The following is a 16,272-nucleotide window of genomic DNA, read 5'->3' as shown; positions in this document are numbered from 1 at the left end:
ATATGAATCCATTTGAAATATCAGCTCATTAACCTTAGACAACTCCTTTTTCGTATTTATTACCTTAACATGTCTTTATACTAAGTTTCATTTAGATTCTTGAATAATTTCATCACTAATACAATAAATTCTTTCAAATAACCGTGGTTCTACCCTCGTTATAAGTTTGAGCTTTACTTTTTGCTCTGTATATATTCTCTAATTCTCATTCAGTAAAACACCAGTGAATGTACCTGCAGCAATACCATAATAACATCTCGCACAATGAATCCAGACTTGACTTCCGGCATGAGCATATATAATGATTGAATCACCACCTGTTGCTCGTATTCCACCTTTATAAGGACATCTATCCATAAATTGTTGAAATCCTACAACGGTAATGTTTGGACCGCTTGATATTAGTGGTCTTTCTCTTAAGCAACTTATTTTGTCTACGACTGCATTATTTGTCCTTTTTATATTTGTATTTTGGAATACGACAGAATTATTGCTCCCAAAGACCGAGATCTCTACGTACATACTAGAAAGTGTTGTCTTACTGATGGTTGTTTTATTCAGTTTTAGTTCTACCCTACCATATGAGCCTTCAATTTCTATGAAATATATAAACAGGTAAACACCACTCACTGGTGCTATGAAAATGCCCGAACTATTATCGTATCCATTCATGTTATTGTACATAATCTCGTCAAACACTATGGGTTCATGATCATTAAATGACGGGGGTCTGTATATATTCTTCACCAGTCTTGCAGAAAACGTACTATTATAATCTGAAAGAAACACCTTATATTAAAATTACTTTCCTTAATCAAATACCTAAACACCGCACAAACTATGGTAACAAGAAAAATATTACATACATTCGTATGTAATATAAGTACGATTGCACACTAACTTCTGTGAAGACTTTATGAAAGGTGTAATGTTAAATGAGATATTTTACATTTTTAAACATTAACATTGAATGTAATAAATGTAATCATAATAGATCTATTAAAGTTGTCTGCCTTCAGATGAGAAAAATGATTTCAAGGAAATCAAAATATAAAAGACAACCATGCAACCAAATACAGCTCTAAAACATAACCACAAAGTTACACATCTTCCACCAAACAGAATATATTAAAATTGTGCACAGATTTGAGACATGATTATTTATTTACAAAAAAAAACAACATTATAATTTGTTATCAATTGATCCAATAAAACCCCGAAGATACGGTTTTGTAAATATTAATTACAAATAAATATAAAAAGGCATTTCCTATCCTATACTACGCGCCCAGGTTAGCTCTATTTATAATTCTCTCGCTAAGTCGTGGTGGTACTTGGGATAATCACGTGATAGTGTACGTAACGGTTACGAAAATGCTTGTCCCTACTCGGACAGTTTCTTCTGTCGAAAATATAGTATAAAACTAACACTTTCAATTCAAAGTTTGTTTGCTACATAAAGAATATCGATTTACTATTTGCAAACTTTTTCTCTGCCCGACTATGTTGATAATTTTCATTGGCTGAAACCAACACGTGATAAATGCACATGAAGGTGTGAACTGACTTCATTTTCATTAAAATTATGCCTTTAATCGGACATATAACAATTTTAAATACAACTTTTTTTAACAATCCCAGAAGCATTTAAGATAATACAAATCATTGCAAAGTAATAAATGCACACAAATTGTAAATGTGTGTATGACAACTCACCCCCTAAACAAAACATAATAGACTCAACCAAAGCAAGCGTCTGTCTCTTTATCTAATTATGTAGTTGCATGACCATGATTTGCAAACCAAATTTAAGACTTAACCTATTGTAAAAATAATACTATGACCACAGCAGATTTCGTACAGAAAAAACTTTTTGTTACAATGGTGCAAAGATTTGGAATAGAAAACCATCTTAGATACGTTCTTCTTATTCTCTGACACCTTTTAAAAATAAGTTTAAACAAATATCTTGCCGATCAAATAAATATCTTCTTAACTCTGTCATTATGTTATTATGTTTTAATATAATAATATAATAATTATTATGCATGTATATTTTGTTAAAATACTTTTAAATGAAAATTGTATAAATGATATTTAACATTATAAGGGAGTGTTTTTCATGACTGTCATAAATGACATCCCGTTGTATTATTATTTGGGACTCTTTTCATCAAGTATTAGGTTAAAATGTCTTTTTAAACGTTTCTGTGCATAAAATAAACAGAAAAATTTGTTTAGTTTAGTGTCAAATCGAAATACCCGGTATATTTCACCTCGTTAACACCAAAAGCTCATATTACACTCGTGGCTGCGCCACTCGTGAAATATATATTTGGTGAACTATTTTCCAATTTTACACTGAACAAAACAAATGTACTCTATATTATTATTATAAATGCAAATGTAAACAGGAAGTTAATATAAACTGCAAAATAAAATATGATATTGGCTACAAGGACATGTTGCATACATTTACTGATTTATACAAAATATTGCCATATTCGATATCAAGTATCAAGATATGTGGCATGGTATATTGGCTACAAGATTTTTTATTGAAATTTAATTCTAACTATAAGGGTTTTTTTGTCACAAAAACATATGTCTCCCACAACTAGTTATGGTACTGATCACTCCTGTGAAATAATGTCGAAATCTCACCAGCAGGATAACTCGTAAAAGTGTGTTGTATTCAGTTTTGTTTATACTCGGCGCCGGAATAACCATATGTCCGAGATTATAGCCCTTGCTGGTCCACTACGGTAGTCACATCGGGGACGTCTTTTTCAAGCAGAATCTTCCTGGTAGCCAATTCTTCGATCGTTGGTGGTAAAGGAGACGACAATACTGTAGAGGCATCAACTTCCTGACTGACGACAACAAAAACGTCCTTCGTTAGCGCCAACCTTCCAGAGTTAGTCACGACAGGTCAACCGATCACCTCTGGTACGTGCACGCCTCTGGAGGGATTTTGAGAAGAAAGTCGGACAAAATTGTTCTATTTATAGCTTTGGTGGTCATTTTATGCAGCGAAGCAGACGTGCCGGCGATATGCACAACAATGGATGGTACTGATCGCTTCTGTAAAGTAATGTCGAAATCTCGACATGAAAGCCGGACAAGATCTTTCTATTTTTAGCTCTGACATCCATTTTGTGCAGCATAGCGGAGCGTGTCGGTGATATGCACGACTGTGGATGGTGAGTGATCGATGGAGGTACTGATCACTCCTGTGAAGTTTCATAGATATTCCACAAGTAGTTTGACCTATGAAAGTCGAAATTTTTTTATAGCTCTGGTGACCATTTTGTGCAGCGAAGCAGAAAGTGCCAGCGATATGCACGACTTGGATGGTTCTGATCACTCGTGTGAAATTTGGCGAAATCCCGACATGAGTTTGACCTGTGAAAGCCGGACAAGATTTTTCAACTTATAGCTGTGGTGGCCATTTTGTGCAGCAAAGCAGAACGTGCCTGCGATATGCACGACTAGTGCTGGTACTGATCACTTCTTAGAAGTTTAGTCGAATTCCCACCAGCAGGTTGGCCTGTGAAAGCCGGACAAGCTTTTTCGCTCTGACGATAATTTTGTGCATCGAAGCGGACAATGCAGGCGATATGCACAACTAGGGTTAGTACTGATCATTTATATGAAGATTGGTTGAAATCCCCAAATTACTTTGTCCTGTGAAAGCCGGACAAGCTTAATGCGTTCCTACTTAGTTGTTGTTATGTTTTTTTTTCTTTGATCTCCTTTGATCTCTAAAACCCCATAAGCAACGTATTTGCACCCCATAATCAACCTTTTCCCCCACAAGTACCGTCTGTACGGAATGAACATGGATATTCACCCAATAACATCACTTGAGGTCGTACGGACAGACGATGGACAGACAGACGGCGAAGATAAAAAACAATATGTCCATAATTATAAAGTTGCAGACTCGTGCCTTTTGTTAACGCCTTTTTCGCCTTTGGATATTCGTCTTGTTACATGACAGAACATGCCAACTCGATTACGGATTTGCTATGACGCGGTTTTCTCCAAAGTACATGAAATCAATTTTCGTTTATATATAATGTCTAATACCTAATCTACAGCATGATGCTTACCTTTAATGTCATCACCTCTGCCCTGACACTCCGTCAGCTTACATATCGAAATATCTGTACCACTTCCAGTACAAAAACAGCCATTTGCTGTCTGTGTCGGGTTTGTGCATGTCCGAAAACGTGACTGCGAACCATTTCCGCATGTGACGTCACATGAAGTCCAGTCAGACCACTGGGCCCAGTTCCCGTCAACTAAAACGTTAGAGTGATTTAAATCTATTTCAATGAACTTCAAAAGTGAGTTAAGTGAGACATTAGCAAAAGATACCAACATATTGCATCGATGACGTAACCTTTTGTAGTTTTAAAAACAATCCGTTTTTTTTTAATTTTGAAGTGTCCCACGTCAAGTTAACACGATCTTGTGGATATTTTAAGTGTTTTTGTAAAATAGTTTTTATGGGCATTTTTTTTTGTTTTGTTTGTTTGTTTGTTTTGGGTTTAACGTCACATCGACACAGTATAGGTCATATCGCGACGTTCCAGCTTTACTGGTGGAGGAAGAACTGGAAAGCTAGCTGGATAGCTTCCTCACATGAAAGAATCCAAAGTTCCTGTCGGGATTCGAACCCACAGCGGTGAGGGGCAAATGGTTTGAAGTCAACGACCTTAACCACTCGGCCACGGACACCCCATGGGCATTTTGCGAATATTTCTAGATGAAAGGTCTCAAAACCTGTCATGCACAAGAAGACACGATGGCAATACTACATACAATATTTCATAGTGATAACATAAAATAAAAGTTACAGAAAAAGTGCAAATATCATATTTTCTATGGGTGCCCGAATGACTTAGAGATGAAACTAAGTTGGATGACATATTTCAGAAAATTTGATTAATTTTAAACGTAAACTAACCTTTGTTTCCGGGCGCATATATCACAAATATGGTAATTATACCAATAACTACAACATACATTAAAATCACCATCACAAGTACGGTGTACATCAAACATTTTATCCGAGTTAACCTATTATCAGAATGGCAATTCTCGCCTTCTGCTCTTGTCCTATTTGCATCAGTACCTGTCCTAACAGTATTTAACACAGTGTTTTCGTAAAACACCATCTTCGCGCGTTGCAATATAGCAGATGTGTAAGCAATTAAGTACTAGAGGTGAAGTTGACAATTGTATTCAAAACTTTACATATATCGAATAGAATTTCAATGATCCGATACAAATGGAGGTCAATTTTCAAAACTTCCTTGTTAGGTAAATTTTTCTTATTAATACCTGTACAGCAGTTATTGCTTCAGTGGTCTTGAAATGTAAATGCATCACAATGGTTCAGTCGAACAGCGGGTTCAATATTAATCATTTTTGAGTTTTCTTGTGGTAGAAACAATAACAAGGTTCTCTCCTACTTATTTAAATATTGATACGCAAAGTTAAATAATCTACATTCAGCTATTTATCAGCCGGTCCAGCAGCCTTCTGCTGCTTTTGCTGCTGCAGTTTAACGATATTTATATTTGCATTAACCTTTAAGTCAATTTATAAAAGTACATGTTTTTATTCTGAACGTGAACTGCAACTATTACATTGACTGACTTTTCCTTAACATCACGCATGGTTCCCAGTTATAACCATGCCTGGATTTGACCTGGATGGGGTTATTTCAGGACTTCCAAATTACCGGCTACTGTTCCCACATACTAATATTTTCAATAGCAATAGTCAGAGAAAATGGCAACAAAGAGCATGACGAAACAGTTAAAATGAAACGTTCAACATTCTTTTTTTCCCACGGCCATGAGATTAGTACATGTTAAACACAATTTCTGTAAAAATCCTTTAAGTTGAACTTCGGTCTGACTTAAAACAAACAGTTATGTTTTTGTTGTTTTGTTTGTTTTTATTGAGACGTGGCTCAATGAAACTAATGCTGCAACATTCAGTTGCAATGTGTTCAGTTTTTGCCATGTTGGGCAATCTTTGCAATTTCCATTACATTTACTCTTTGAGGTGTAAGCTTTAGGGTATTTTTTGTCTATTTTGTTTTATCTGATGATGTAAAGTAAGGCTTGTTGTTATGCACTCTGCCTTAAAAGTATGCAATAGTTTCGATTCGCAACTGCATAATATTGAATGCCTGTAAATTTAAGATATATTAACAAAGTTTAACGTACTTTTCTCTCTCAATCATATATCAATCTGAACACAAAAAGTTCAAGAAGTCTTTTGCTCCCATATGGTAATTGTGTAATTAGAATATACGTAGAAAAAGACTACTTCAATATCAGGAAAACCTGTACGGTAGTATATTAAGCAATACATGGTTGCATTGATAAAATCAAACAATAACACCATCCGTTTAATGCTATGCCTTTACGTCTTAAACGCTTTACTTCTTAAAATTTATAACTTTTACCTATTTACTTATACACGTTTTCTACCAAATCATATAGGTACCTAGTGGTACAAAATTCTGCTTTCCGGACATACCGACCCCATATTTTCAGTGATGGTCATTTTGCGATCAATGGCATGTGTAGCAATAATGTCGACTGGATTTAAGAGAAGAAAATAAGTAAACATAAAAAAGAGTTATAAAAAATGCACTACCTAGATTTGTTTGATGAGGAGGTGAGAGGGGGTCGGGGAAACACACATGTTCAAAATAAAATGGTGTGTTAAGCATTTGAATTGAGCATTTGAATTATTTGAGTATGAATCATAAGATAAATGTTTTTTGAAAGTACCACCACGTCTGGTAAATAAATGTGGTTAGATGTGTTAGGGTATAATATTAAATAAATTTCACTTTAACTGAACCTTAAAATCTTACACACACTTCCTTCTAAAATGACAACGAGTTGTATGGTTAAACAATCAAATAAGCAAGATAAAAACCATAAAAACAGCTTACTGTTTTTATCTTTTATTGGTATAGATTGTTTTGATACGAAGTATATGGCATTAAAACAAACACACATGTCCGCATTGTCTAGTGATTTATATACAACAATTAGCATATTAACATTCGTACTTTTCATTCAGTAAGAAAAAAGAACATAAAGAAAGCAGTTGATTAATTGACAAAAGCAGGCATTGACACATTCTCTATCTTGGATAAAAAACGAGTAAACATCTGGATTGATAAATGATGGTGATGTTCTATGTATTCTTAATTCTGTAATAAAGACAATGAACACAGTGCCGTTATTTCGCTTTTAAGTTTGTAGTTGATTTTATTTAAAAGTCCGGCAACAAATAACTCTAAAATTAGCTCATTTCAATATTCGATTGATGAGTAAGAGTTGACAGCTTTAATTTTGCACCCCGTAAATAATTACGAAATGATAATTTTTAATTTTTGACCAGTAAAATTCCTGTGAATGAAGTACCATCTGGCTGAATGTGAATGGGCAGTCTCCCTGAATTTTGAACCCATACTTTACTTCCTGCATGGACAAAAATCACTACTGAATTACCGCCTGTCGTTTTTATTTCACTTTCAAATGGACAATTTTTGATATCTAGTTTAAATTCAATGTTATTGTTATCACCATAAGCACTGTAATCTCCTCTAAAACATTTTATGTCGTCCATGATTGTGTTTTCTGTTTGGTTTAATTTTGTATTGGTGAATGCAAAATAATTGTGACTACCATACATGTTTATCTCTGTAGTTATACCATATAGAGTGGTGGCACTGACTGATTTATTATCCACTCTCAGTTCTACTTCCCCATAAGCGTCGGTAATTTGTATGAAATACGTAAAAAGATAAACACCACTCGCTGGGGTTTTGAATATACCCGATCTACTGTCATATCCATTCATATTATTAGTCGTAACCTCGTTAAAAACTACACGTTTATCTTGGTTTACTGCCGGAGCCCTTTTCGAAAGTCTTGCGGAAAAACTCACATGATGACCTGAAAGACACACATCAAATATTCATATCACAGATAAAAAACCCCCCAAATATTACAGATCACATTATGGTATACAGTCGAGACTGTCATTTGTGACTTTCCAAGGGATCTTCAGAAAAAGGTCACATATGACAGGGAGTCTCTTAATACAGTCTCAAAGAAAATTAGATTTAAATATCATCTATCTGTCTATATACCATTGTGACATAAAGATCCTGTATGTTTTGTGATTGATATCATTACTGTGTGTCTACGACACTTGCAAAAAAAATATATATATGGATATAATTATGCAAATAAAACAATTTTCCAACATCAAAGAATATGTAAAATGTGTACTGCAAATATTTGTGCACATTATATTTAATCAATAAATTACATGCATTGATTTCTTATTGGAAAATTTGACTAAGAATTAATAGAAAATAAAGTTCTAATTAGCTCCCTTTAATGGCCTTTATTTACATGAAATGTTAAATTGGGTGATATCTTTATAAATCATGCTTATTTGAACTTACAATATTGACAAATTTTAATTTGAGCATCATATTTATGAAATAAAACCATGACAAAATTGTGTTACAAATCCATATCCAAAGCTTTTTCTGGTTTGGTATCAATATTTTTTCCGTATTAATTATGCAGCCATAGAAAGGTAAATTAAAAAAATGCTGCCTAAAAAATCTTCCGTGGGCACTCTATAATAAAAGAAAATCTAACACAAGTCTTAACCCAGTTTACTTTATGTACATTACACACACATCGCTTGCATCATGCTTCCCATGAACAGACGCTACGTCACTTGATACTTGATACAACATGTATACTGTGTAATTGAGATAGAGGTGTATATACTTTGTTTGCTACTGGATTATAATTGGACTTATTTATTTTGGCCCTCTGTATGTTATAATAGGTATTATTTATCTTATTAACGGACAATTAAAAGGTGTGAACGTCGTTTAAATCAGACCAAACATTGCATTGGGACAAGACAATTAGGGTCGCTTGTCACATATGACATATGAGTCGTTTAATTCAGACCATTTATATAGGAGAATACGTTGGGAGGACTGAAACAAGGTCGGATAAGACAGGGAGTCGTTTAAACCAGGGGGTCGCTTAGGCAAACAGGTAATGTATTGATATTAATATTCAAGACACGTTTAACAGTAAAATGTGTTAAGGACACTGGAAATAAAGATCACTTTATTCAGTAATCGATACATCTTAAAGTATGATAATAACATATCTGCAAATACATGTAGTAAAAAACCTACTAATATTGTCACTGCTGTTAACTAAACATTCAGGCAATTGACAGACTGTAATATCTGTATCTTTCCCAGCACAATAAATGCCGTTTGCTGTTGGTGTCGGGTTTGTGCATGTCCGAGACCGAGACTGTGAACTGTTCCCGCACGTGGCGTCACAGGAAGACCACTGAGTCCAAGCTGACCAGTTACCGTCAACTAAAATATTAAAGTTGTTGTATGTTGCTTTTTCTTTCTTATAAATATAATGATAAGTAGGTCAAAATGTGCTTAGGGATTCTAAACCACACACCCACTGAAATATATACGTTGTATACTTTTTAGCAAAGAATGTAATGAAAATGAAAATCTTACAAATATCTTTTACTATCAATGCGAACAAAGATACTCTGAGTATACTAACCGTGATTGACGGGAATATTTAATGCAAATATGATGATAAAGACAAAAACTGGGACATAAAGTATTATCATCATCACAAGCATAATGATCAACAAACACTTCATCCGGTTTAAGACATTATCAGATTGGCTAGTTTTGTCTTTGTTAACTTCCACTTTTATTTCGTTTGTTTCTATCCCTTTTGTATTTAATCTTGTGTTCTCATATATCACATTTTTGTCAGTCTGCATTTTAGCAAATTTACAATCAAAGCCTACCGCCTCCGTGGTCGAGGGGTTAGAGTCGATGACTTCTAATCCAGTTACCTGTCTGGCGTGGGTTCGATCCCCGGGAGATGCTTTGGTAGTTTAGCGCGGAGGAAGGTAGTCTAGTACTGGTGTAACTCTCCAGGAACGATGGTTAGGAAACTACCCGCCTATATGACTGAAATACTGTTGTGTTGGGAAAAGGCGTAAAATGAAACAAACAAACAAACAATCAAAGCCTGTGACTTTATTTTAAACTTTATATCTTTATAGACTTGGTAAAATTAGAGATAAATTGGCTGATGAACAAGTCACAGTTTAATACGCAGAATAAAGTTTTAAAACTTCCGTGTTTTAGACTTTACCTAACTCATGCTTGACTGCGTGAATGTCGGTGTTAACTCTAACAATGTATACGAATTGTTACCCAAAACTGTGATGTTTATCAAAAACCTATGAATAAATAATGAAGACTACAAAATAGTGTAATGCATATGTAACATCTTGTACTATTACCGGTATGAAGTCTAAAATGCGTAGCTGTGGGCATTGCATTTTCTGAGGAAAATATCCTTCTTTAAGTCAATGTAATAGAATTGAACATGTGGCTCGGCTATGAGGTTGCATGACTTGTATAGAGGTTCCCTAAGCAATTCTACGTTTAAATCATATTTTAGATCATATTAGATTTGTTTAGGACCACCTGAAGATAATTTCTGTGGGAAGAGTTCTATGATATTATAGCCTTTTTCGAAAAGAGTTTACAATGAACGTGTCTGTTATTTAACACACATGCCATGAGTTATACGTAAACAGGAGCACAATATTTAAGTATTGTTTTAATGGGGTTTTACCTGTATAATATAATGAAATATTTGTATGTTACTGAATCAGGGTCACTTTGCTGTGAAAAATAATGAAATATTTTCTAAAGTCATTAGCACTAAACCTTTCCTTAGGAGTAGTAACTAGCAGTTCCTGTGCACAAGAATGTGTCAAGCACTGGTGAACTGCTTGACAACTTACCGTGGAACGTTGCAGTGGCTGAATAGCCCCCGTTACCTCCCATATAAGATTATAAAGGTGAAAATTAGGTTGTTTCTATACTTTTATTGTTTATTTCCGAAAGAAATTTATGACCATTAGAATGTACCTCTTACTTAACACGCATGAAAACCCTGTTTTAACAGGATTCGTAAAGATTTAGTTCAGACGCCATTCGCTCATAGTGGTATATACAAAACTTTTCTTACATATGTCTATTTAAGAATTATTCGTTTTCAAAATTCAACTACAGTTTTATATCAAATGTATAGATATAAACTTTTTAAATGGAAACATAAAAAAACACACACACACAAAAAGCAATCAACGTCTGTGACTCATAAATATTTATCCGATATGTGTCGACTATTTGAAATATACTAAGCTCATTTTTGATGTCAAAGCTAACCAATTTCAAAGATAATTGCATTATAAATTTCTTTCTTCACGCTATTCAAATTACAAGACCGAAGATTGGAATATAACAGTTATCCTTTATCCAATTCGAATCCGAAGATAATATTTTACAATTAATGACTAGTGAGACATTGAATATGATGTGATTTTCACCGGCAGATGTCATATTGACCGAGAGGACATCATATTCAATGGCTCACTAATCAATAATTGTTTGATTATATGAATAGGCTAAGAACAATATAAAAAAAACACACACACAAAATGTACAACCTTATATACATGTACAATTTTTACTTCGTTGAAGCGCAGGAAAAAGACGCACGTGTTAGGCGTGCAACGACTACACACAATAGTAATTCTATTTTATACTCATCATTGCGGTGTAGCCTTTAAGTATAAAAGTAAAGTAATGATATTTTTTAATCGAGAAATATGCCATAAAGAACAAAACGCAACATTTTTTTTAACTAACAGGCGTAATTAACAGTCATTGAATATGAGTCTCAATATATTTATTACCTCCCTTGAACTTAGAATTCTTATGAAAAAAATGTTGTCTTTTTTAAATTACTTCTTTATTTCCTATTGTTTCTACTTCAAACTTCATATATATGTTTCTTAGTATCACTCAACATTTTTAAGAAGGTTTAAAATACTCTAGCAAGATTATTTCCAGAATTATGTCCCCTTTAAACTTAGATTTCTTTCGAGAAATTGGTAATTTTTACTCCAACTTCTTCATTCCTTATAGGATTTACTTTAAATTCCCACATCCTAATAATATGACAAGGTTGTATACACATAATTTCCTTACCAGGCATGGAAACTTAACACATTACTGTGATATAGACAAACCTAGAACTCAAAAGATTAAAGTTCATTCATGTCATTCATTCACTGGTAAAATTGAATGGCCAATGGCCCATCAGAATGTTGCTGGGGTTCTAACCGGTAGGGGACTCATGGATTGCTTGCAATACTATGATGATTGCTTGTTACTTTAACCCTTCATCTCATAAATACGTGTTTTGGCGGCTTTTTGCCCCCACCCCCTTTTGAGGCCTCAAACTGTGAAAAATGCCCTATTTAGGCCCTATTTAGGCCCCAAACACTGTTTATCGTTTGAGAAATGTTGATAAAAGAGTGATCACTTTTTCGTCCCATGTCCAAAAGGTACATCAAGTGGTTGTCATGCGGGGAATGTGCCCCTTCTGTTTCGTGGGTTTGAAAGGAGCGGCAGCCACCTCATAGCAAAACAAAATTTGGACATGAGACAGGCTAAAACTAGCCCCAGGTCGATCGTAAAGTAACGTGTAACCAACGCTGAAAATTCTTTTACTCTATCTCAATCCATTAAGAAGTTGCAGCAATCAGTTTTTGATAGGAAAAACAATGCAAAATATTGATTTATGGCAAATTTGAGACGTCCCCCAGTTGCCATATTAACTGGAAATTTAAGATTGAGCAGACTGTTACAGCGGCTATGGTCCAGTCAACATTTGTGCCAAGTTTTATCAGTACTGCAGCATTTTTCATAGTTTAATAGCAGTTTAAAGTTGTAACAGGAGGCTTTTCAGTGAAAACGGCCATTTTTCACAATATGCTCATGCGGTAAAGGATAAAGACGTAGAGTAATTGGAATATTTTACTTTTAATGTGGCTTTTAAAGAATAACTCAAGAAAAAGTTTACAAAAAATAAATTTCTTTTATGGTATGTAAGTAGGAACTCGTGCAATATTGTACGTATACAAATGTATACATTGTACAAGCAAAATGTGCCAAATCCAGGAATTCTAAAAATTACAAAACGAAACTTCACACGAAAATAATAATTATTTTTATATAATTATTTAAAATAATTCCAAACATGTATCGCCTTTACATATAAATACATGACTGTTCTACTGAAACAAAGGCGAAACGTTCAGGAAATTTTTTTTCGTTTGTTGCTGTTGTTGTTGTTGCAAATAATCAAAGTTTAATTGCAAGTGAAGACATATTTTCAATAAGACGTAGATACAGAACTGTTTTAATTATTCTGAAAAATAATATTAATAAACATGTATTTTATTTCAAAACCATGCAATACTGACTTTTAAAGTATTTGAACAGAACACGAATTCCTTCATTTTTTTACTCCTTTAGCATTTATCACCAAAGCGAAAATGAATCGCCAAATTACTTTTTCTCATGGGTAATACAAGATAATATTGCATATCGGGGAGTTAAACTGTACTCGTCAAATGACTTATCATTAATCATGCTAAACGATTATTTACTATTATTTGAAAGTTTGACTCCCATCTATGTGAATTCAGTTGATAGATTTGTGAACGAGTTTTTTTTAGATAAATGTGATTATCTAATGAGAAAGTGAATCTTAAGTAGACAGTATACATGCATAAGTCAAACTCAAGTAATGAAAAAACACAACTTTTGTTGAGAGTAAGAGTACCTCATTATGGAAATGATATTGGTTCAGTTCCTTGCAAAGGGAATTATATTTTTGGATTACCAAAATCGCTCTAATAAAACTGTGCACAATAAACTTTTATTGATTATATGATTATATTCAACATTAGCGGACAAAATGTATAAGTTGTTGAATAATGTAATTTCTAGTTAAATGATTTTAGAAATTCTTTCTTTCCTGCCATCTAAATAATCAAAAAGTCTTCTTAAGCTGCAAACAGACCTCTTGCATACCTCTTTTTTTAAACAGCAAACGTAATTGTTATGTCAAAGGTCCATTGCGAAGCATAGTGACCGAGGAGATCAGGTGTTTCTTACTCATTATCCCTGTTCCTCCCAGTTGTTGAATAATATTTCGGTACTCAATGTTATCGGCAAGGACATAAACTAGGGTTAATCGGTATTTGTCTATAATCACGTGAGTTAGAATCGATAGATAAATCTTTCACTGTATTTTCTGCTTGTAAAATGAGATAAGAAAGACGACAAAAGGACCTGACGTATTTATTCATATTTACATAGAATTTGATGATTCTGTATTTGCGCCGTTTTGTTTGTATCTTTGTTTGTTTGATTGTTAAAAAGTAAGTAGCTTTGTTTTACCAGCTCATTGAGATAATCTGCATTATTCATTTGTATTTGCAATTGTTCAAACTTGCTTTTGTTTACGAAATACACTTAAATGAAAAACAACGGAACAGTATAAGCTGCATTTAAGATAATACGTATATATCGTTTGAGAGGCGTGGAATCTTTATAGGTGATTTTTGCTTTCACGTCTTTGTGAACAATACTTTATGGTTAGAATTCAAGATTGAAGACTTTCTGTCAAAACAACAACAAAAATTAAAAGAGTCATATACAAGCGTTCATGATGTATACAATTACATGTATGCTTAATGTATGCGTAAATTACTTATTCAGTAAGATGATAGCGTGACTGCCAACAGTCATGCGAACATTATGTATTCGATGCCTTTATCGCAGCAACCAAGTTCCTATGCCGGAAATACGGCGTAACGACATCGCCGCATCTTGGTTGTCGTCCTTTCTAAGAAATAGACAGTTTTCAATGTAGCCAAATATCTGTCATTCAGTTTAACTCTCCGATTAATTGAGAAAACATGATAACACAAAATAAAAATAAGAAAATGTTGTTTTATTGTTTTTTGTATTGATAAATACTCTTTATATTTTTTTGTGAGAATAACGTTTAATGCCATTTTTTTTATAAACTTTTGTGCCTAAAAAAACTATTCTGATGTCAAGTCTACTTTTAATGCCCACAATCTGTTTCCTACCGACAATCTGAAATCATTTTTTGGAATTTCCGAGGGTCATGTTTTGTCTTGAGTAAAGTAATATATTTTTTTTTTTGACTTAATAAAAAATCTACAATGTTTAGCTTTGTTAAATCAATTTAAATTCGACATTTCTTTCGGCTCTGAGCATTTGTAAAAATTACGAAGTTATTGGCCCCGAATTAATAAAACGCATACGTAAAACATGTTAAATTGGATAAATACCGTCCAAGCGCAAACCGTTTCTACAAGGATTTCATGTATTGTTGTTGTTTTTTTAAATTATGCATCATGAATCAGGTTTAATATTTTGTGCGATAATATCGTCATAGCACGTTGTTTTTGTTTTTTGTTGTTGTTGTTTTATATTATTATTATTTGTTTCATTGTGTGTGTTATAAAGTTTGCAGAGTCCCTAGTAACTGTTCCGCCAACCGTTCCTCGGGACTCTTCAGACGTGATAACAAAATAAACGTGCGTTAAGACAATACTTAAAGAAATGTTTTAATAAATATTCTATCACTCCACGTGATTTTGTCACTATAGACTAAGAAAGAAAAAACGGTGTTAAACTGCCAATAAACACTGGTTAGGGACTACTTGTTTATGCGGCTTTTATGTTTTCACCCTCGATTATATAGTTTACAAAGCCTTTTAAAGCATTTGTATTTATATTTTCAGTTCTTATAATGTTTTCTTTTCCGAAATGATATCTCACATACACTAACGCCACATATTTGATCCATATCAGTTAATAAATATTTTGACAAAACGGCGCCAATCCGTAAGCAGCGTAATGACGTCATCGTAAGTAAACAACTCATTTATAAACAAGCTGACGTTATTTCATACATACAAGAATGATAAATGGGGCACTGATGAAAACACAATACGACGTAAGTTTTTATTAATGAAAACTTGATAAAATAACGTTTTTTATTATTAATTTTGTTTAATAATTTCTAAATCCCTGATTTGTATATTCCCTGAATAAATCGATACGATATCTTTGCAACAGTAGGGTGCGAAAATCTAACGGCGTTTATACGAAAATCGGCACCGGAAGTTATTTCCGCTTGAAAAAATAACATTAGTGATCTTCCTTATTTTAAA

General features: G+C 33.6%; 2 protein-coding genes across 2 annotated transcripts; both read right to left on the bottom strand.

The window, feature by feature from the left end:
• LOC132728473 (uncharacterized) lies at window positions 1-5,272 on the bottom strand. The gene is made up of 3 exons (XM_060714112.1): window positions 4,976-5,272; window positions 4,116-4,307; window positions 1-776 (listed from the first exon to the last, which is right to left on the bottom strand). The coding sequence occupies exons 1-3, from the start codon at window positions 5,184-5,186 to the stop codon at window positions 199-201; spliced, it is 981 nt and encodes a 326-aa protein (XP_060570095.1). The 5' UTR covers window positions 5,187-5,272; the 3' UTR covers window positions 1-198.
• Window positions 5,273-7,020: 1,748 nt separating this feature from the next.
• On the bottom strand, window positions 7,021-9,473 carry LOC132728461 (uncharacterized). The gene is made up of 2 exons (XM_060714109.1): window positions 9,281-9,473; window positions 7,021-8,000 (listed from the first exon to the last, which is right to left on the bottom strand). Exon 2 carries the CDS (start codon window positions 7,903-7,905, stop codon window positions 7,429-7,431), a length of 477 nt encoding a protein of 158 aa, XP_060570092.1. The 5' UTR covers window positions 7,906-8,000; window positions 9,281-9,473; the 3' UTR covers window positions 7,021-7,428.
• Window positions 9,474-16,272: the final 6,799 nt, after the last annotated feature.

Source organism: Ruditapes philippinarum, unplaced genomic scaffold (genome assembly GCF_026571515.1).
Source record: "Ruditapes philippinarum isolate M1 unplaced genomic scaffold, ASM2657151v2 ctg2719_1_1_1_1, whole genome shotgun sequence".
Taxonomy (NCBI): domain Eukaryota; kingdom Metazoa; phylum Mollusca; class Bivalvia; order Venerida; family Veneridae; genus Ruditapes; species Ruditapes philippinarum.
The sequence above is the reverse complement of the archived record's forward strand: the minus strand, read 5'-3'. Positions and strand labels throughout refer to the sequence as shown.